Below are 22366 nucleotides of genomic sequence, written 5' to 3'. Positions count from 1 at the left end.
AGATATTTTAGAATAATTCCCCAACGTCTGCCGAGAGTCTCGGGCAGCCTTAAGGAACCTTCTTGTTTTCTCCTTTGTGAAGATTTAGGCAGCCAGAAGTGCGGGGCTTTAAGGGTCGAGGCTGAAGCCTGAGGGCTCTGAGGACTTGGCGGGGGTCGGGGGAGCGGGGCGGGGGCGGGGGGAGAGAACGATTCGTGGGAGACGAACGAATTCAAAATATTAAAAATATAACACAGGATCGTTAATATGGAGAACCTTGAATCAACCCCGAGAGAGCTCCCAAGCACGAAGCCTTCAGAGTCCCCATCGTGAGGGGTGGGGGTGGGGGGGGGGGCAGGTGAATGCACAGCGTGTGATCCTGGGGTGGACGGGTCCCGGACATTATGGGGTGTGCCCATAGACTCGGCGCGCCCACACGCACTCACGTAGGAGTCAGGCCGAAAAGACACCCCACGCCCGCTCTCCGGGTCTTTGGCACCGGACTGTGCCTCCTGAGCTCTCTCATCTCCCTCCCCAGCTGGGTGGGGACCACTGTTCGCTACATCCCCAAGGAGCCTGCTTGGACCATGAGAGTTAAAGACTCCCAGCGTTCCGCCCCTCCTGCCTTTCTCTCGCCTCTTTCCCCAGCCTCCCGCTGACGCCCCCAGATTTCTGGGGCTCGCCCTTCCTGAAAGTAGGCGAGGCCCAGAAGCTGAGGCTGGGGCGAGGAAGGAGGGAGGAGCAAAGCGTGGCGGCCGGGGGCGTGTCTTCACGAGCCCCGCCCCCGGGTGTGCGCGCGGTGGCGGCGGTGGCTAAGGCTCGCTCTGAGAGACAGGTATCGCTTAGGCGCCATGTTGTGAGCGGAAGTGGGGGAGCGCGCGGCGGCCGCTGTTCTACTGGGAGCGGGCGCGGGAACCCGCGGCGGGGGGCGGAGTTGTAGTCTCCGCGGCGGAAGGAGGAGAGGAAGAAAGGGGCGAGACCCGGTGCCGGGCAGCGGCGCGAGGCTCTCGCTTGGCGCGCGGGCGTCTCCAGCGGGCGCGCGGTGTTCGAGGGTCGGTGTCGGACGCCGAGCCCTCCCCCGGGCAGCCGCTGCCGCTGTTTCTACTGCTGCTGCCGCCGCCGCTGCTGCTGCTGCCGCTGCTGCTGCTGCTGCTGCTGCCGCCGCCGCTGCCGTGGGGCTCGGGCGGCGACTGAGTGGGGACGGCCGCGGGGCGGGTGGGGAGGGAGGAGGCGGTGAAGGCGGCGGGCCGGGGGGGGAAGATGCCGCTGGCGCAGCTGGCGGACCCGTGGCAGAAGATGGCTGTGGAGAGCCCATCCGACAGTGCGGAGGTGAGTGCAGCCCGGCGGCCAGGGCCGGCGCGCCCTCCCCTCGCCCCCGCGGGCTGGCTCCCCTCCCCGGAGCTGGCCACTTGGCCCCTTTCTCTGCCGCTCGCGTCTCCCCTCGCTCCAGGATTCCTGTTCGGGTCGTTGGGGTTGGTCTGTTTGCCCTTCTGCTCCTCCCTCCCGCACCCCCACTTCCCCTCCCTCGCTCGGGGGGCTGTGGTGTGGTGGCGCGTGGGGTTTGGAGTGGGCGCTGGGGCTTTGCAAGAAGCCGATTTTAATCAACTTTGCGTGGGGGAAGCGGGAGGCGGAGTGGGGGCCGGCGAAGAGTTGGGAAGTTTGGCCCTGCCTGGTTGGGGGTTCTGTGGACCCCGGTGGCTTTGAGGGATGAGCGAGGGATATGGATTGGGTTCACTAGGGAGCCGGGACTCTCGAATCCGGCCCGGGGACCAGCTTGCTTCGGAGAGACGGACGCGCGGGGATAGGAACGGCCCAGGGCAGGGGTGGCGACCCCTGGGGTCGGGTTAGGGGTGCAGGACAGCAAGGGTTTTTGCCTCCCATCTTCCGCAGCGGTTTCTGCCGTTGCAAAGGAGAAAGTGGAGATGGAGGTCCTCCATCCCCGCCCCCCCCCCCGCCCCGATTCTGAGATCGCTGAGCTCGAGGACCCGGTCCCTGCGAGTTTAACTTGAGTTTCCTGTCCCTGGAGGTGAGAGGATGATATTCGAGGAGATCAGCGGCCGCCGTAAAATAGCTTTCGGGTTTTCTTTACCCGAGATCTGGCGACCGTCCCTGAGACACCCACCCGAGTGCCAAAAAACCAGATATACCCAAACAGGGCAAAACAGATTCCCCCGGACACACCAGAGCACCGAGCTTTACTCAGCCGCCCCAGTCCCAGAACCAACTCGGGGTCTGCGAAAATAACCCAGACAAGACCCATTCTCCGAGTGGAAAATCAATTCCTGATGGTGGCGCGTCTGTGATTCTTCCTTCTTGACTTTTTGCTGTCTTCTATCCCCGCAGCGGACTTTGGGGGATTACAGGATGATAGGCTGCGTGTGTGTAATAGTTACTGAGTGAGTGACCCCATTTCTGGAAAGCATGACTGAAACGCGGGGGTGGAATGGGGCAGGCTCTGATGAGTGGTGTACTTGGCGGCAGCCGCTGCCCTGCCGGCCTCCGCAGTGTGAGAGGTGGATAGGGTTACTGGTTACGTCAGTAAGACGGAGGCTCAGTTTGATCTGAGATGCGGGACACTTGCATTCTCGGGTGTAACGGAGGGGGGAGGGGGACCAATTCAAATCGCTTTTCAATTTTTTCCTAGTCACCTCCTCTGCTGTATAAACTGTTTACTTGCGCTGCTTAACGCAAGCAGAGTTGTAATACTGCTTACGATTGATGCTTAGTATTTTGCGACTTGGATCGTATTTTTAAACCCTAAACTAAACGCTGCTCTTCATTAGAAAAAAAAAAAAAACATTGATATGTGTTACCTATTTTTTTTAGAAGAAATTTGTTTTTAAGATGGGCAGAATTACGAGAATTCCATTTAAAATTATGTTAGCCAGACTAATACTATACTTTTATAAGAAAATCATATTTAGAGTGTTTAATCATCCTTTGAATGGATAGTGTGAAGAATAGTCCAGGGGGCTCTTTTCATTTTTTTCCTTCAGAATTTTTTCGTGTTAAATCATATAGTTAAAAGATTAATAAAATATATTCCCAAAGTGCTGACCTGTGGAAAGAAATTGAATTTGCTTTGCAGCTGATTTTTAGATGCAAACATTAACATTTGCAACTCATAATCAGTTCACATTTCTGCTTGGCACGTATCAATGTGTAAAAAAAATCACTTGAAATTCCACCTTATCCTTTTCTTGTATAGCATGTATTTGGATAAAGAAGCCACAAAACTGATATTTATTTAGCACTTACTATATGCCAGATACTATGCTACATACTGTTTCATTTTATCCTCCCTATAACCCAACAGAGTAGGATTATGGTCCCCATTATTACAGATTAAGAAACTGAATCTCAGAAGTTAAGGGCACAAAGATTATAAATAGTAAATGGCAGAGCCGTAATTCAAAGCCAGGTGGATATAAGTCATGTGCTTTGCTTTATATTAGGATAGCTGCTTCAAATCCTTTGTGGAAAAATTCAGGGTATAAATAAATAAGCCAGTAGTTAGAGGTCATGTATTTTTCAGAAACAATTATGGTATTATAAGAGGTCTCATTTATTAAATCCTAGTTATTTGAGTTACTGTCTTGGTTTCCAGAACCTGGCAGTTAGTATTACACAATTTACCATTTTGGAAGAATTTTCTTGATATTCTAACATGAGGTATATCAAACAGAGTCAGTGTTGCCTAGATTTGTTAAAAGTATATTTTAACAAATTGCCTTTAGATATTTTTTTTGCCTTTGGTTGTTCAGCTGTTTCAAATAAATTACTCTGATACAAGTTCTAAAATATTGAAGCCAGTAAGAAAAAGGCTGAGAATTTTCATTCAGAAGTCTAATATTGGACCTAATATTATATCTACTATTATACCATCTCCTCCCCAGTAAATTATTAGAAGAGAATAATTATATTTTAACAGAGTAAAATCATTTTTAAAAAAGTCATTTACTTGCATAAATACATCAAAATTTTTCTCTCCAGGCTAAAAGATTTCAGGGCTATTCTCTGTAGGGATTTACAGTTATGGTCTCATCCCAAGTGGAACTCTTGAAAGCAGAAACTTGGTTTTTTTTCCTATACCCTCGGCACTTAACACAGTGCCTGGCACAAACAGATTATGGACCCAGTAGATGTCCCCTGAATGAATTACAAAGGTCAAGAATAGAGTGATTATTAATCTTATCTTGGTTCATATCATTTTGATCTTACATTGAAATAAGACCTAAGTACCTCACTAAAAGTACAGGCAGTTTCTTCATTTTTTTACATGGCCTTCCTTAAGATCTCACATGGGTCTCATGGTGCTCAAAACAAAACAACAAAAAAACCTTGTGGTTGAACTCAAACATGGGTCAGAACATAATAGGTTAGAACAAGGTCGAATGTTTAAAGAAGCAAATTTAGGATAATAAAGGAAGTACTGTGTAAGCAAAGTCAAGATTGGTACAAGATTAAAAACAAAATAGCTTCCTAAATTGTTCAGGTGAATTCAAAACTCTTTAATGAGTTATTTAAAGATGCTAGCATGTTTTTGAATATTTGATTGTTTAGGAGGTGGATTTCAAAGAATTGTGGCTACTCTGTTCTACAAATTCCTTGCCACCGCTGTCAGGGACAACATTTACTGGATCATAAGCATTCCCTGAAGTGACACTTTTTTTCTCAGTTTCAGTAGAGTAAGAATAAATGATAGTCAGGCTAAGTATGAACAGTTTTCAAAAATAAAATTAAGGTGGTTATTTTTGCTTTATAGAAATGTGTTGTATAAAAATAGCCACCTTGAATTCCTTTAAATAACAGGTACCCATAATGCAGGGAAGAATAGTAACTACATAAATATTTTATAAAAAATGAGACCCTAGTGTTGGAAACCATTTTCATTGAATGTGCAGCCATTTTTAACCTCAAAGATTATATCGGATTCTGTAGTATTTCTACTGTATGAATATTAGGGGAAAATATTAAAAGTCTGATCATTGATTTTGCAAAAAAATGTTTTATTAAGTTTCTTTTCCTTTTCCTGTTTCATTTTTACCACCTTTCAGGTTTTTTTCTTTCCCCCAAGTGAAGATCTGAGGAGAGGACAGGTATTGTTACATGTCAACTGTCAAGTAACTGTGACACATTACTGAACACTTCATTGTTTTCAGTGATTATAATGTAGGATGTCAGTCTTTGTTAAACTAAAATTTAGGAACGTTTTCTTTATTTTTGTAGCTTGATCCTGTACTAATGGAGTTGATCCAAAATGAGAAACTTCTTTGGTACATTTAAATTTTAAGATAAAGAGGTAAACTTATCTAATTAAAGAAAGAAGTATAGGCACACTTTGCCTTTTCTTTTGTACGTTTCTGAAAATCACAATGAGTATATCCTGTTTTTATATAAGAAGAATGGCATAATTGAAATGTGCACTCTTGACCAAGGATATGATATTCAGTAAATTATAGAATGATCAAAAATATAGCAGATCATTTTTCGGAAGTCCAAATTGCAAAAGAATTGTCCTAAAGATTTTTTAAAAAATTTATCATCCACGAAAAAATTTATTCTGTATTATCATTGACAAGATTTGTTCTAGAGTTCTATGCTCAGGGACATGTGATCTGCCATACTGTGAATGATGGGTGATTAAAGTGGCCCAGTTCTCTAGTGCAGACTGGATGCTTTAGACCCAGTAGTTCAGATTACAGTGTACGACAGTGACATCTTGGTGGTCTCTTCTTGGTAATGCATGAGTGTGATGGTGCACAGTTGTGTATGTGTTTGGGTGGATAACAAGTTTTAAAGCATTGGAATGCAATTGTGCAAATATATATATTACACATCTCATTTCCCAATTCACATAATAGAAAAAAAAAACAGCTACATTTTAATACTTGGCATTAGATGTCCCCCCATTGGAGTTGATAGTTTCCTGTGTCAGTAATCTGGAACATTATCAGATCTCAGATATTCCGCTTTATCAATTTAATACCAAATAACATAAAAGCAAAGATAAAACACCTGTAAATCTTAACCGTTAAGTAAAGTGTATTGAGTTAACAAAACAAATATACCAGATTCAGGGTAAAATATATCCATATAGAACATAACTATGTAATACATTTGGCTTATTTTAAGGAAATACATTAGTTAATAGCAATTAAATATTTCAATTTATTTATCTCCTTAAAATTTGGAAGGCACTTTGTGGGATAATTTGGATGTATGGCAAAGTGTTAAAGAACATGAGCTTTGAAGCCCTCAAGACCTGGGTTTGAGTCCTGGCTCTGCCACTTAATAACTTTGTAACCTTATACAAGTGATTTAATGTCTCTATGTTGCAACATCCTAATCTGTAAAATAGGGATGGAAATAATATATACTTCATGGTAATGTGATGAGAATTAAATGAAATAATATATGTAAAGCACTTGATTCAGTACATGGTTTAAGTGTTTAATAAATAATAGTTATACTGAATCATCTCTCTAACAGAACTCTCGGAGGAAGTTCTTTGTTTTTCCTCTGGGGTATTTTTTTCAGAATCAAGCAGAACAATTAAAAACGATTCGTTTGATTGATCTGTTTAAAAAGAGCTATAATATCTGAATATAATTACAAGGGTAAGGTGAACAGAAATCTCTTCAATCTTGTCCTTTTTTTGTATTATTCCCCTCTTCGTTATTTTCTTTGAAGGGGGAAAACAGATAAAGAACATTTTGAAGAATATGTGTGGAAGAAGGAAGAAAGGAAAGTACGTTCACATTTCAACATTGCTCAAATTGGAAGGCATCCCCCAGTCCATGGCATGTCCTTGTTTAATTAGCAGTGGGATTTTCCCTGAGTAATATATAAGAGAAATAGTGTATCTTATACATGATGGTTGCCATATAATCAATTGAATATGGTGTATTCTGTATGTCAACTTCTTGAAGAAAGTGTGTCCCTGAAGAAATGGGTAAAGTCAACATATAGAGTCAGTGGGTAGAGTTTTAACTTTCTAAAGCATATCAAAACAATGTGTATGCCTTTTTATATTTTAGGATCAATTAGTTCTGTTAATTTCATTTATAGGGACAAAGTAATGTGGTACACCTCCCTCCCTATTACTCTAAACACATTGTTTTGGTTTTTTGAATATGCCATTAAGTAACTGGGTTTTCCTGTCTAGAAATATAATCCTTTGGATTTGGTCTATTATGTGGCATTGATACTTAAGGAACTTTAAATAGTACATGCAGTATTTTAACTGAGAAGTCTCTGGACGTGTTACAGGTGTATCTGTGCTCCAACAACCATTTTTCCTCTCCAAAAAAAAAACCCCAAAAAACAAAAGAGCATGGCATGATCAAATAAATTGGTGAATTATGGAGTTGAACAAGATTTGACTAGTATCTTTACTGCATAACTTCTCAGAACTTTTAAGAAGATGTTGCACATGATAAATCTGCAAAAAGAATATAGCCCACCACATTTGAGACTAGATGTCAGAACCCCTTTTTTCTGAACCATCTATTGAAGTCTCGACACAAACGTTTCGCAGGACACGGTTTTGGAAAGCTGGTAGCTACAGTAATATGATCAGTATTGCCTGGAAATTGCTGTTATGTTTAATTGACTATATCAAAGCTTTTTCTTTAACTGTCATGAGTTTTTGTTTCATTTTAAATTGAGATATTTTTAAATTAAGTTGTACAAGTTTCCATCTTAATAGTGGACTAAAATTTTAAATATAACTTAAATAAAAATTTAAACTCTTTATTCAGTATTCTGAAAATGGTCGTACTTTACCTTAATATCAAGCTAATTGTCCCTACTAAATGGCCCCTATGACTCGCTCTGTAACTGCTAATATTCATAGTTTTTAAAGAGTCTCTTTTAGCAGTTGCTACTTTATGCTGTTGTCAATCTGTCTACTTCTCTCCCTTCTCCTTTTTTAATTAATTGCATCTGATTTTCAGTTACTAGAAAACAGACAGCTAAGGATAATGATATTATGATGCAGCCATTTTTAACTTTGGAACGTTGTTAGTTAATCTTTAAAACAATTTACACTTACAGCTTACCAAACAATGTAAAATAGCGTCCTCACACTTTTTCTTATCTCTGCCCATCATATACACATACCTCTGGAGTCAGGGGTATTTAATGGGCATATTACTTACTAATAAACAGTGATTTTATGTTTCAACATACCATAACAAAATGGTTCAGTACTGGCATTACCTCTCCTGAAGGTGTCAGCTAGAAAAGAAAGTGAATGAATTTAAAGAACAAGCAGCTACAAGATTAAAAGCTAGCCTACTGCCCCACCTGGAGTCAGGTTTCCACATTGTCTTTTAGGTTTGTTTTTGTGTGTATGTGTGGTTTTCTTCCCCCATGAAATAATGCTAGTTTCCTGAATATTAGATATCCTACACTTACGTGTAAATCTAAAAGTGCTTTTATATTTCCTTTCATTCTTAACCTCTGTTAGTATAAATAGAATTACAGCAATTGCATGACTTAAATCAGATTTCCTCATCTTAACTAATATATCCGTGGTTTCTTACATACCTTAAAAACTAATTATGTTTTATCCACCATGTAAATTGATTTTTACAATCCTACATATGATTATGATCTCATCTTCAAATACGACCTGGTCATCTAGATTTCTGTGAGCTTGGCCCCTAATCCTTTGGTCCACAAAGCTTGTTATAGGAAACTTGGTTCAGTCATTTGATATGTGTTAGAAGCAGATGTCAAATGATAGCCTGAAGCAAAAGATCATTTTGACCTTAATAGATTGAAGTACTTCTCAAGTGCAGTGTTTTGGAAGAAAACTTCAGAAATCTTGTAGAACCTATACCAAAACCTTAGTTACCAGAATGTTCTTTCAGCTCTTCACATTTAGGAGCAGAGGTGTCTACCTGAAAACAATATAAAATAATAGGAAAGTTTTGCTTTAAAAAAAAAAAAAAAACCTAGATCGGCATCATTCAGTAGCCATTAGCCAGCCATATGTGGCTATCGAGTGCTTGAAATGTGGCTAGTGTGGCTAAAAAGCTGAATTTTAAATTTAATTTTAATTAAGTTTAGTCCCCTGTGGCTGTTGCCTACCTCATCGAACAGCGCAATTCTAGATTACAGGATTAATACAATTTGAACCTTTTTTTCTACACCAGTGTTTTTCAGTTCTACCCTCTATTATTTGTATATTGAAATGAGGCTAAAGCTTTTTCTCAATAAAAAATATACTTAACATACTTTTTCAAATTATATTTAATCAGCTTCGTTTTGTCTCTCTCCTACCCGGAAGATTTTATTAATCCCTTCTAGGTGGTTCATGCCCTTCACATCACCATTCTGCACTTTGTACAACTTTACTGGTTTTACAGTGACATTTCTCTGTAAATTTGGAGAAATTGAGCTATTAAAAGGTGTTGCACTGGTCACTATACTGTGCTATGTTTACACTGGAAAGAGAATTGATACATCTTGGAAACTAACATTTACTGAATGCCCCCTCTGCCTAGACACTTTTGTATATCAGTTTGAATGAGGTAGACATAATTATCCTCAACTTACAGATGAGGAAACTGAAGACTAAAGAGGTTAAGTAACTTGCTCATGGTTACACAGCTAGTAAGTAAAGGAGGCAGGCATTCAGACCCAGGTCTCACAGATTATAAATTCCATGGCTTTCCACTACACTGCCCTTCTTAAATTGAGGTGAGTGATTCAATATATATGAAATCTCCAATGAGGAGAAAGGTTCCAGGTGGTTTGTATGAGTAGATGTTTTATGGGAATATATAAGTAGAATTAGAAAAATAATATTACTCTCTAAATACAGTGTGGGTTAAATAGGCTTTTGTGAGCTGACCTGAGAAACACCATTTTTGATATTGTATGAGAAACGGTTTGAGATTTATAAACAGCTGTCTTACAAATGAACATTTGAAACAAAAACTGTAGTATTTAGAAAAGGGGGCTGCCTAGGTGTTACCTAACAGCTCTTCATACAGAAACACCTAGGTGTATTGCCAAATAACTGTGCTTTGTCTTTTAATTGCAGCTTCATCAATCATTACCTTTTTATATTTGCATCTTTTCAGAAAAATCTATTTGACACTCCCTCAGAGTGCCAGAATACAGGATCTGGCTCAGCTTGGAAAAGTCGGCAATTATCTTGCTACAATATAAGGAAATTTGAAGAGAAATTACACCATCATTGGTGGTTCCGCCCCCCCCCTTGGATTTTTAAACTATTAGGACAAATAGCCCTAATTAATCTTTTTTAAAATTGAGATGTGATTTACATACACAAAATTCATCCTTGTAAAGCATACAAATCAGTGGGTTTTATTCACAAGGTTGTGTAATCATCACTACTATCTTATTCCAGAATATTTTCACCCCAGAAATAAATCCCATGCACATTAGCAGTAACTCCTCATTCTCTCCTTCCCCGAGCCCCTGGCAACCAATAATCTGCTTTCTGTCTTTATAGATTCGCCTGTTCTGGACATTTCGTATTAATGGAATCATAATGTGTGTCTTTTGTGTATGACATTAATTTAACATAATGTTTTCAAGGTTCATCCATGTTATATGTTTTAGTGCCTCATTCCTTTTTATGGCTAATATTCCATTGTATGCATATATCACATTTTCTTTATCCATTCATCAATTGATGGACATTTGGACTGTTTCCACTTTTTGGCTATTATGAGTAATACTACTGTGAACATTCATATACAAGTTTTTTTGAGAACATACATTTTCAGTTCTCGTTGGTATGTACCTAGGAGTGGAATTGCAGTGTCATCTGGTAAGTTTATATTTAACATTTCGAAGAACTGCCAGATAGTTTTCCAACTTGCTTGTACCATTTTACATTCCTACCAGCAGTGAATGAGGGTTCCAATTTCTCTGCATCCTCACCAACACTTGTTACTTTCTTTTTCAGTATAGCATACTGTGTGTGAAGTGTTATCTCATTGTGGTTTTGATTTGCATTTCCCTAGTGGCTAAGGATGTTAATGATATTTGCATGTTCTTATTGTCTACTTGTGTACATAATTAATTCTTGTGCTTATTTTGTTACTGATTTGGGGACTAAATGGAGTTTTGCTCTAATACGGATATAAAGAAGATCCTCATCTGTGTTAATGCTACGTACGTAGTTCTCAGAAAACTTAGTTTCAGTTTGTACTTTTAAAAGATTTTCTTCATTTTTAGATGTGATAAATACAAGGCTTATCCCAGAACAGTGGTTTTCTAACTGGGTTAATAAAGCCCTGTGTCCTATGGAAGTACCTTAGGATACCTTATCACCTGGGCCACCGGGGCCACCCCTTTTCCCAGCTAGAGCAAAGTTCCTAAAGGAACATAACAGGCATTTAAAGGTTAATTGTAGAAAATTATAGAAAGAAAGCAAAGATTGAGGCAGTTATATTTTTCCTTACAGTCTCCTCGCTCTTGTTACACTATTTTATAGTTCCTTTTTCGGTTATAGGCATTAACTGAAGATCAGTCAAGATAAAAGACCTAAAATACCGGAAATTAAATATGTCAACAGATACATGAATTTTTTTTCAAGAATTTATCTCAAATAAGATGAGATATATAGGTGTTTTATTTAGAGAAGCAAAAAATTCACAAAACCCCTATTTGCCACCTCTTTTTCAAGTTCTTGCTGGCTATTGTTATAATTCAAGAAAAATAACTATCAGAATGGTTGTTGATAGCAGTAAGGGCGGTTACTTGAGAGAAACCTCACAGGCAAGTTTAACTTGGATTTGCCTTGGATTATTAAAAAGAAGAGCTTATTAATGAGTTTTAAAGTCATCTCCCTCCCCGCCCCCCGGCTCTTCTCAGTGTGTATAATGTATTAGGTGATAATGAAATAGAATTGTTTCCTGTGGAATATGGTAGTCTAAAAGTACTGAGGCGTTGACAATTGAAAAAACATGAAGCAACTAGATTAGGAGTGATATAAACAAATATAATTTGATCTTTAGGAGAAAATTGTGATCTATAATAAGCAGTTTTCTTTCCATAGTGCGTTTTTGACCATAATGTCGGAACACACACACTCATCTACCTTCACACTATAACTCAACTGGTGGACAGCCTACTAAAAAAGATTAAATAGGATCCAGAGTATTTTAATTTCTCAGATATCCATTATACAATTAAAGATAACTTATACGAAGAACCAGGAGAATCACAACATGAATGAGAAAATGGTCAATAGATACCAACACCAAGATACTTAAGCTGTTGAAATTATCAGATAAGGATTCTAAAGCAGCTATCATAAAAATGCTTCAGTGAGCAGTTGCAAACACATTTGAAATAAATGAAGTATTAGTCTCAGAAAAGAAATAAAAGGTATAAAACAGAAAATTGAAATTTTAGAACTGAAGAATAACTGAAATAAACTTACTACATGAGATCAATGGAAGAATGGAGATGACAGGAAAAAATCAGTAAAAATGAAGATAGAGCAACAAATCACCCACTCTGAACAACAGAGAAAAAAATAAAGCTGAAAAAAATGAGTCTCAGTGGCCTTGGGGACATTAGCAAAGATGTAAAGTTAATGTCATCAGAGTCTCGGAAAGCAGAGAAAAAATGCAGACCTGAACAAATAATGCCTGAAATGTTCCCAATTTGGCAAAAGACACAAGCCTAAATGTTCAAGAAGCTGACTGAACCCCAAACAAGATAAACCCAAAGTAATTCATACCCAGACACATCAAAATCAAACCTTTGAAAACGGGAAGTTGTTTAATAGGTATAAAGTTTCAGTTTTGCAAGATGAAAAGGTTCTGGAGATTGGTTGCACAACAATGTGAATATACTTAACACATTGAACTATACATTAAAATGTCAAGGTGGTAAATTTTATGTTACATGTATTTTACCACAAATAAAATAATTTTTGAATCAAACTAAAAGTAATGACAATCTTGAAAGCAGCTAGAGAGAAGCGAACTATTACCTATAGGGGAACTATGATTCAAATGACAGCAGATCCCACATTAGAAACCATGTAAGCCAGAAAAGAAATGACACACTTTTTCGAATGCCGAAAGGAAAGAACTGTCAACCCAGAATTCAGTACCCCGTGAAAATATCCTTTGGGAATGAAGGTGCAGTCAAAGCGGTCTCAGATGAAGGAAAGCTAATAATTTGTCTATAGCAGACCCTGAAATGACTACAGATAGTTCTTCAAGCAGAAAGGAAATGGTAAAAGAAAGATCCGGAATATCAAAAATAAAGAGAGAATAACAACATGGATTCTACACAGTCTCTTCCAGAAAATAGAAGAGGAAAGACTTCACAACTCATTTTATGAAGCCAGTATTACCCTGATCTCAAACTCTAAAGACAGTATAGAAAAGAAGACTACAGACCAAGTATACTTCAAGAATATAGACAAAGAATCCTCAACAGAATTTTAAGAGAAATCCAGCAACATATAAAAGAGCTATAACCAAGTGGGTTTTATTCCACGGATGTAAGACTGGGTCAGAATTCAAAACTTACCCAGTATAGTCCACCATATTAAAAGTTGAAGAAAAGTCATATATTAATGCTGAAAATGCATTAAACTAAGTTAAACATTCATAATAAAAACTCAGAAACCTAAGAATAAAGGGAGACTTTCTCAACTTGGTAAAGGACATTTACAAAAACCCCATCACATCATAACGTAATGGTAAAAGAGTGCTTTCTCCTTAGTATCAGGAGCAAAGCAAGAATGTCCTCTCTCACCACTGCTATTCATCATAGTCCTGGAAGTTCTTACCAGCATAATGGGCAAAAAAAAAAAAAGGAAGGAAGGAAGGAAGGAAGGAAGGAAGGAAGGAAGGAAGGAAGGAAGGAAGGAAGGAAGGAGAAATGAAGACATACAGATGAGAGAGAAAACTGTTCCTGTTTGCAAGTGACATGACGGTCTCCAATGAAAATCTCAAGGAATCTGCATAAAACTTGAACTAATAAGTAAGTTCAGCAAAGTTGTAAGATACAAAATCAGCATATAAGAATAAATTGAATTTCTGTATACTAGTAATGGATGTGCGGAAACTGAAATGAAAAACAGTACCATTTGTTACTTGCTCAAAAAATATTAAGGTATAAATCTGATCAAACGTATAGAATGGGTATGCTAACAACTAAAAAATGTTGATGAAAGAAATCAAAGCCTACGTAAATGGAGAGGTGTACTGTATTCATAGATTGGAAGACTCAACATAATAAAGTTCTCCCCAAATTTTTTTATAGATTTAACACAAGTTTAGTTTAAAAGTTATATGGAAAGGTAAAAGAACTAAAATATCTAAAGATAAAAATAAGGTGGGAGGAATCACTCCCCCCGATTTTAAGACATACTTTATAGCTTCAGTAATCAAAATTCTCTGGTGTTGGTGAAGGGATAAACACATAGATCAATGCAACAGAATAGAGAACCCAGAAATAGACCCGTGTAAGTATGGCCATCTGATTTTATCAAAGATGCAAGAGCAATTCAATGGAAGATAGCCATTTAACAATAGTGCTTGGAGCAATTACACATCCGTAGGTAAGACAATGAATCTCAACCTAAACTTTATGCCTTATACAAAAATGAATTCCAGATGGATTGTGGGAGTCAGGTGCTCCTTGCTGAGCAGCACCACGACTCACACTGGTGGCAGCTGGCCTTGGTTTCGGGTGTAGTTTCTTGAGGCAACTATAAGCACAGCATTCGTGGAATGCTGGCTGAATCTTAACAGGTGGCCCCAGAGGGGCACGGGCTGGGGTTAAACTTGACCTGCAGCCGAGTCCCTCTCAGGACTGTGCCACTGGACACCTACTACACAAAGCCATGCTAATAAGATCAGGAAACTTAGAAGCTTTGCTTAGTACATAGTAACAAACAGAGAAAGACAGCCAAAATGGGAAGATAAAGAAGCAGAAACCATATGAGAGAATGGAACAGAGATCCAGGAATAATGGAGTCAAGCAATCTAACAGATGCAGAATTCAAAACACTGGTTATAAAGATGTTCGGTGAACTTAGGAGAAGTGTAGATGAACTCAGTGAGAACTAACAGAGATAAAAAAAATAAAAAATGGAAATTATAAAAGGGAACCAGTTAGACGTGAAGAACACATTATCTGAGATGCGGAGTGTATTAAATGGAATAAACAAAGTTGATAAAGAAGAGGATCAAATGACCAATATAGAGAATGGGAAGCCAAGGACACAAGCAGAATAGCATGAAAAGAGAAGCCAAGACTATAATAATTTAAGGAGTCTATGGGACACAATTAAATGTAAAAATATATTTGTCAGGGGTAACTGAAGGAAAACAAGATGTCGAAGAGTTATTTGAAGAAATAATGATGGAAAACTTCCCTAACCTGGTGAAGGAAATAGACATACAACCTCAGGAAGCTCAGAGAGTCCCAAAAACCAGGAACCCAAAGAGGCCCACAGCAGAACACATCATAATTAAAATGCCAAAAGTTAAATACATAGAATCTTAAAAGCAGCAAGAGAAAAGCAGTTAGTTGCCTACAAGGGAACACCCATAAGACTGGTAGCTGATTTCTCAAAAGAAACTATGCAGGACAGAGGTCTTGGCACAAAATATTCAATGTGATGGAAACCCAGGATCTACAACCAAGAATGCTTTATCCAGCAAAGCTATCATTTAGAGTTGAAGGACAGATAAAGAGCTTCCCAGACAAAAATAAGCCAAAGGATTTTATCATCACCAAGCCAGTATTATAGGAAATGTTGAAGGGACTTCTTTAAGGAGAAAAAACATGTATTAAAAACATAAAGAATGGTAATAACTACATTCCTATTAACAAGTACCTCAAATGGAAAAGAATTAAGTGTTCCAACAAAAGACGGAAGCAGAATGGATAAGAAAACAAGACCCCTGCATATGCTGCCTACAAGGGCATCCATTTCAGACTAAAATACACACACAGACTAAAAGGAAGGGGATGAAAAAAGATATTGCCTTGATGGACCTATAGGGTATTGCGCTGAATGAAATGGGTCAGATAGAGAAAGGCAAATATGATTACATGTGCATGTGGAATCTAAAGAACAAAGTAAACAACAAAAAAATGGAAATAAACTCATAGGTACAGAGAATATGTTGAGGGCTACTAGATGGGAGGGGAGTTGGGAGGATGGCGGGGGGAAAAAAAAGAGAAATTAAGAGGTGCAAATGGATAGTTGCAGAATAGACATGGAGATGTAGAGTGAAGATGGTTAATGTAATATGTAAGGGGGAAGAGCGGTACTACATTTAGTGGGGTGATCACTGCAAGTTATGTGGATCTCTGATCACTGTTATACAACTGAAACTGGTATGTTATTGTATGCCAACTATATTGAAAAAAAAATACTCATTGAATTGTGTAATGCAAATACGAGCAACTAATTGTCTATTTCAATAAAGCTGGGGGAAAAAAATTTCCTAAGAGGCGGGCAAACATTTCTAGGTAACCGGATTCTCTCACAATAGATTTTTTATAACTTTGAAAAAAAATGGATTGTGGATTTAAATATAAAATGTAAAACTATAAGACTTTTAGATTTTAGAAATAAGAGAAAATTTTCAGGACAGTGGGCTAAGTGATGAGTTCTTAGAGCAGACACCAAAGCACAATCCATAAAAGGAAAAAAATAAATTGGACTAAATTAAAATTCAGAATTTTTACTCTATGAAAAAGATTCTGTTAAAGGAATGAAAAGACAAGCTACAGATTGAGTGAAAACATTTCCAAACCTGTATTTGAGACAGGACTTGTATCTGGAATATATTAAAAACTCACAAAACAATAGTAGCAAAGACAATCCAATTAGAAATTGGAAAAAAGAGATGAACAAACGTTTCACCAAAGAGGATTTATGGATAGCAAATAAGCATATGAAAAGATGTCAACATGCTTAGCTGTCAGGGGAATTAAAATGAGATATCACTACATGACTATTAGAACAGTCGGAATAAAAAATAATGGAAATACCAAATGTTGGTGAGAATACTGGATTTCCATACATTGCTGGCGGGAATGTGAAATGATATAGCCCTTCTGGAAAGTAGTTTGGTCATATGTTTTTTTATTAAATTTGTTAGGGCAACATTGGTTAATTATATAGCTTTCAAGTGTAGAGTTCAATAATACATTATCTGTGTATTGCAATTTGTGTTCACCACCCAATATGTGGTGATGGAAGGATATTAGACTTTGCCCATTTCTTAAACTAAATATACACTTATACAACCCAGCAGTCGTATTCTTGGACATTTATCCTAGAGATATGAAAACGTATGTCCACACAGAGTCTGTCACCAATGTTCATAGTGTCTTTATTTGTAATATCCAAAAGTTAGAAATGAAATATCCTTCAATGGATGAATGGTTAAACAAGCTGTGGTACATCTATACCATTGATACACCCAGCAACTGAAAGGAATGAATTATTCATACATGCAGCACCTTGGATGAATCTAAAAGAAATATAGTGAGTGAAAAAAGTTTCACATTATATGACTGCATTTACATAACATTCTTGAAATGACAAAATCGTAAAAATAGGAGACTAGATTAGAGGTTGCTAAGGTTAGAAAGAGCGGAGTGGGGAGGTGAGTGTGTGGTTATGAGTGGAGCAACATACAGGATCCTGGTAGTGAAGAAATATTCAGTGTCTTTACTGTGGTGGTGGATACAGGAACATATACATGTGATAAAAGTATGTTACACACACACACACAAAGGGGAATGTGTAAAACCAGTGAGATCTGAATAAGGTTTGGGCATTGTACAAGTATACATTTCCTGGTTTGGACAAACTTATGTAAGAATACATGGGACCTGTCTGTACTATTTTTGTAACTTTTTGTGAACCTATAATTATTTCTGATTTTTTTAAGCCTACAGCACCTGGTATTCCTAGATGGTCTCCCATCCAAGTACTAACCAGACCCAACCCTGCTTAGCTTCCAAGATCAGATGAGATCAGGCGTGTTCAGAGTGGCATGGCCGTAGTCATCATTTTAATTTTAAAAATTTAAAAAGTCAGAAAGCATTAGATAAAATTCAATATCTATTTTCAATTAAAAACAATGAAATGGAAATAAAAGAATGTGTCCCTATTATTAAAAAATATTTCGGACCAACAGCCAGCATCGTGCTTGAAGGGGACATATTATAGGTAATCTCATTAAAACTATACCTGCTGTTTTCACCTCTATTTTACATTCTAGAAGAGTTTGCTAATGCAACTAGACAAGAAAATCAAAGAATATTTAAAAGAAGGATAAAAGATTACTATTCATAGATGATATATATAATCATCTGCTTAGGTAATCTAAGGAAACCACTAAAAATGTTTGCTAAAACTAATAGTATAATAAGGTGGTATACAAAATCTATTAGGAAATCAATAAATAGCTTTCCTATTTAGAAATGATAATGGAAAAATCTCATTCAAAATAGCAGTAAAAGTATTAAATGTCTGGAAATACACATAATAACCAAAGGGCAGGAACTAAATGAAACTCAGTTATATTAAATAATAATTTGAATAAATCAAGAGAAAAGCTATGGTTCTTTAAATTACTTTCATAGAATTTGAGAGGTTTTTTCCTTTTTATTTTTTTAAGAATTGAGGGTAACTTTTCCTTCTGTCTTGAATGAATGTTCTCAGATTTTTAGGTTTTTATTTCTTTAGGGTTCTTTTAATTTTATAGCTTATCTGAACAATTAATACTAATAATTTTTAGTAAAATGGTCTTTTTAATAGTGTATATGTTTAATACATTTGCAGCTAGAATTAATCCTGGAGCCGTAATTAGAAACTGTATCTCTGATTACTTTTGCAGAAATGTCTTGCTACCAGATTTTGTTTATACCTAGATAATTTTTAAATATTTACATATTTTTTTTAATGAGTGACTAGTTTAGATGTATTTTCCTAAGTAAATTCAACTCCAAACTTGACCAAACACTTTGTGTTAAGATGCTGTTGAAGTATGATGGTTACCAGAGGGGAAGGGGGTTGGGGAGAGGATGAAGATATTAAAGGGGGGTCACATTTGGTGATGGAAAAAGACTAGACTTTTCGGTGGTGAGCACATAGTGCAATATACAGATGATGTATTTTAGAATTGTATACCTGGAACTTATGTCATTGCCAATGTTACCCTCAATAAATTTAATTTTCAAAAAAGGTACAGTTGATGCGACACAGGAATTTTGTTTGGATGTTAAACTCTGATTTATTGTGTATTTGAACAAGTCTCATTCTGTCTCATTTCACTTCCAAACTATTATTTCTGTCTTCTTTTTGTTCATAAGGATATTCGTAAGATTGTATGAGTTTAATTATTTTAAGTGGTTATTAACAGTTATGTTATCAATAATGTTTATTGGGTTCAGTTCTGCAAACATTTCAATAACACCTGTTTTACCGGTGAGGAAACAGAGGTTTTGGTAATTTTGCCACAGTCACATAGCTTGGGCTGAAGCCCAGCATGATGATGTATCTGTTTTTGATAGGAGGGCTTTATTAAGCCTCTGGAAACTGGAAGAAATCATTGGATTTGTTCCTTAGACTCTTAAATTAGCCAGCCCAAGTAATGCAGTAAACAGTTATCTAGTACCCAGAGTTTTAGCCATAGAAATAGAAGCGGACCCTTTGGGGTAAGGAACTCATCAGAATCTCCTCAAATATTTGTATTTGTCATTTCCTGTGGCAAGTTGAGCAGGGGGAAAGAGAAGTTAACAACTTACTGAACACCCAACATGGTTAGGCATACTGAACTATACCACAACCTTCGGTATAACCAGTATTCAAATCTTGTGGATTAGTAAACTGAGACTCAAGTTAAATAACTTGCCATAGTCACACCTATAGTAAAGGACACAACCTTGTTTTGAAACTTGGTATGTCAGGCTCCAAAGCCCATAATCTTTACACTGTGATTTCCCAGACTGTCTAATCACAGGAATCATCTAAGGTGACTGTTTTAAAAATGAAATACTGAGCCATGGGGCTTCTGGAACTTGTGATTCATTTTCAGTTTGGGGTAAGACCGGGTAATGTATCATTAACAGGAACCTCAGGTTGTTCTGATCATAAGGCAGGTTTGGGAAATACTACCAACTCCATGAGTACTGAGAGGTGGGATTCGAAGGTATTAGGAGGGCAGGAATAGGGCTGGGAGTAGAAAGAGGAGCTTAAAAAAAAGCTGACACTTTAATAGTGATTAATGCTAGCAAAATGAGAATAGTTAAGACCGGATTGTGGAAATTATAAAATTGCTTTAGGTTTCTTAATCTGCACCAAAAAAAAAAAAAAACCACAATGTTTTATTTTTATTAGTACTTCTTTTTCAGGTGACAACATTAGTACAATCTGTTCTCTGGCATTATCTTTGCTTATGTTCGGGTACAAAGGCATCGCTGAAGGATGAAGATAAAACTGTGTTTTTGATGCAGAAGAGAAAGAGGGACTTAGAAATAACATAAAAACAGCTTTAAATAAATACAGAATCAGTAATTTCTGTGGGTGTAAAAACCCCACAAAATCTTAACTTTAATCCTTAAAGTCACAGGATTATAACATTTCCAAGCTGGAAGAGCTCTTAGATACCCACATGTTTTATGTATGAAGAAAACCACAACTCAAAGAGGCTTAAGGGCTTGCCCGTAGTTAGCGCAGATTTTCACATCCGTCCTAGCTAAAGTTTCATCAAACTCATGGATTGCATATAAGTACCAGACAATAGTGACTTTTCCAAGGCCACAATGCTTTTAAAAATTGGTAGCAAATCATATTTACCTTATATTTCCTACTTTGTTTATCTAATTGTATGGGTTTTTTTAAATTGTCTTGAGAATATAAATATATTTAAAGGAGTCTGTTTTAGATCATGCAGTTTGAAATTACTATAACTGATTAATGATATGTTAGAAAAATTAACTATTACCTTCTTTGAATAGTGTAACAAATGGACACTTTCAGAACATGTTGTGTTAAGGAAGAACTCTAGTTTCTCCAGCGTAGCTAAATGCCTATGCATGAATTCTAACAGTAATTAGGGCAGCATTTCAGCATAGTAGTATGAGCTTTGGATACAGACTTGGGTTAAATTATCTGCAAACTTACTAGCTCTGTGATCTTGGACAAGTTATTAACCCTCAACCTAGTATATTTTCTTCTATACATAATACTATACCTCATGGTTTATTAATGATTAATTGGGATTAAACAAGGGAATATGTGTAACATGGCTAACACTATACCTTGAACAAAGTAAGCATTGCAGAAATGATAGCTGTTATTATTCCTTGGGCAAGTAGTTATTTAGAAGAATATTAATTTCTGAATGAGTGCTTTATTTCCTTATTCAGTTTTTATCATAATCAGAAAATATCTGCAATTCCTGCTTTTAAGAATTTTGGATTTACTTTATGGCCTAGAATATGGTCATTCTTTATAACTTTTCAAAGATACTTCAGAAGAGCCCATATTCTTTTTACATTGTAAAAGTTAGTAGCTACCTATTCTAATATAAATTATTTCATATGTTTTGTCCTTATTTTGTTCATTATGCTAGTTGATAGTAGTGTGCTGAAATTTTTCCTTCCATTTGGTTTCCATTTATTTTGTATTATAGTCCCCAAAATATTTTATGTTTTGTGGCTAGGTTAGTCTGTGATTAAATTTTCAACTATTTTGCGGGGGTTTTTTTAATGACTTATTTGAGAAAACACATGCTAATGTTAGAAAATCTGAAAAATAGAGAAACATACACAAAAGGAAATAAACATCTTTATTGTTACTATGAAATATCGTTAAAAGATTTAAATGTGACTAAGAGTAAGGGCTTTAGAATCAGATTTGGGTTTGAATTTAGGTTCTGCTTATTACCTTAGGCAGGATATTAGACTTTTTCATTTATTCAACAGATATTTATTGAGCATCTACTGTGTGCCAGGCATTTTTCTAGGGGCTGAGGAAACTGCTTAAAAAGATTAATGTACTGATCTTGGCTTAATTTTTTCATTTGTAAATTAGTGATAATATCTTATAGAGTTATTAGAAGCATCAGAGATGATGTATAATACTTAGCGCTTGCCTGGTGCATGGTAATTGCTCAGTAAATGATAGCAGTTATTACCACTACGTACATATTATATATTTTAAGTACTAATTATATTTTTAGTCCAAATCAAGTGGCCTTTTAATCAACTTAAAGTTTTTGCCTCACAGTTTAGTTTTGCCCTTAATATTACAAAAACTTTCTTTTTCTTTGTGCTTTTCTATACTTATCTGTTTGGTTTGGGGTTCTCTGTAAAGCAGCAGTAATTGTGTGGGTTT

At 37.2% G+C, this 22366-nt stretch overlaps 1 protein-coding gene and 1 non-coding gene across 5 annotated transcripts in view; one reads left to right on the top strand and one right to left on the bottom strand.

Annotated features, from left to right (window-relative positions):
- Positions 1–1191: 1191 nt before the first annotated feature.
- The window catches only part of RPS6KA3 (ribosomal protein S6 kinase A3), a 98780-nt gene continuing 77605 nt past the window's right edge, over positions 1192–22366 (top strand). The window contains exons 1-2 of one of the 4 annotated variants that reach the window (XM_016125093.2): positions 1192–1308; positions 5037–5078. In XM_016125093.2, the coding sequence (XP_015980579.1) occupies positions 1240–1308; positions 5037–5078 (111 nt within the window). In that variant the 5' untranslated portion in view covers positions 1192–1239. The remainder of the gene's footprint in view (positions 1309–5036; positions 5079–22366) is intronic. The other 3 variants (XM_016125094.2, XM_016125098.2, XM_016125096.2) reach the window with 3 other exon arrangements.
- Positions 17911–18029, bottom strand: LOC118608238. The gene has a single exon (XR_004952978.1). It is a non-coding gene; the product is annotated as a 5S ribosomal RNA (ribosomal RNA).

Source organism: Rousettus aegyptiacus, unplaced genomic scaffold, assembly GCF_014176215.1.
Source record: "Rousettus aegyptiacus isolate mRouAeg1 unplaced genomic scaffold, mRouAeg1.p scaffold_m13_p_9, whole genome shotgun sequence".
In the NCBI taxonomy this organism is placed as follows: domain Eukaryota; kingdom Metazoa; phylum Chordata; class Mammalia; order Chiroptera; family Pteropodidae; genus Rousettus; species Rousettus aegyptiacus.
The sequence above is the reverse complement of the archived record's forward strand: the minus strand, read 5'-3'. Positions and strand labels throughout refer to the sequence as shown.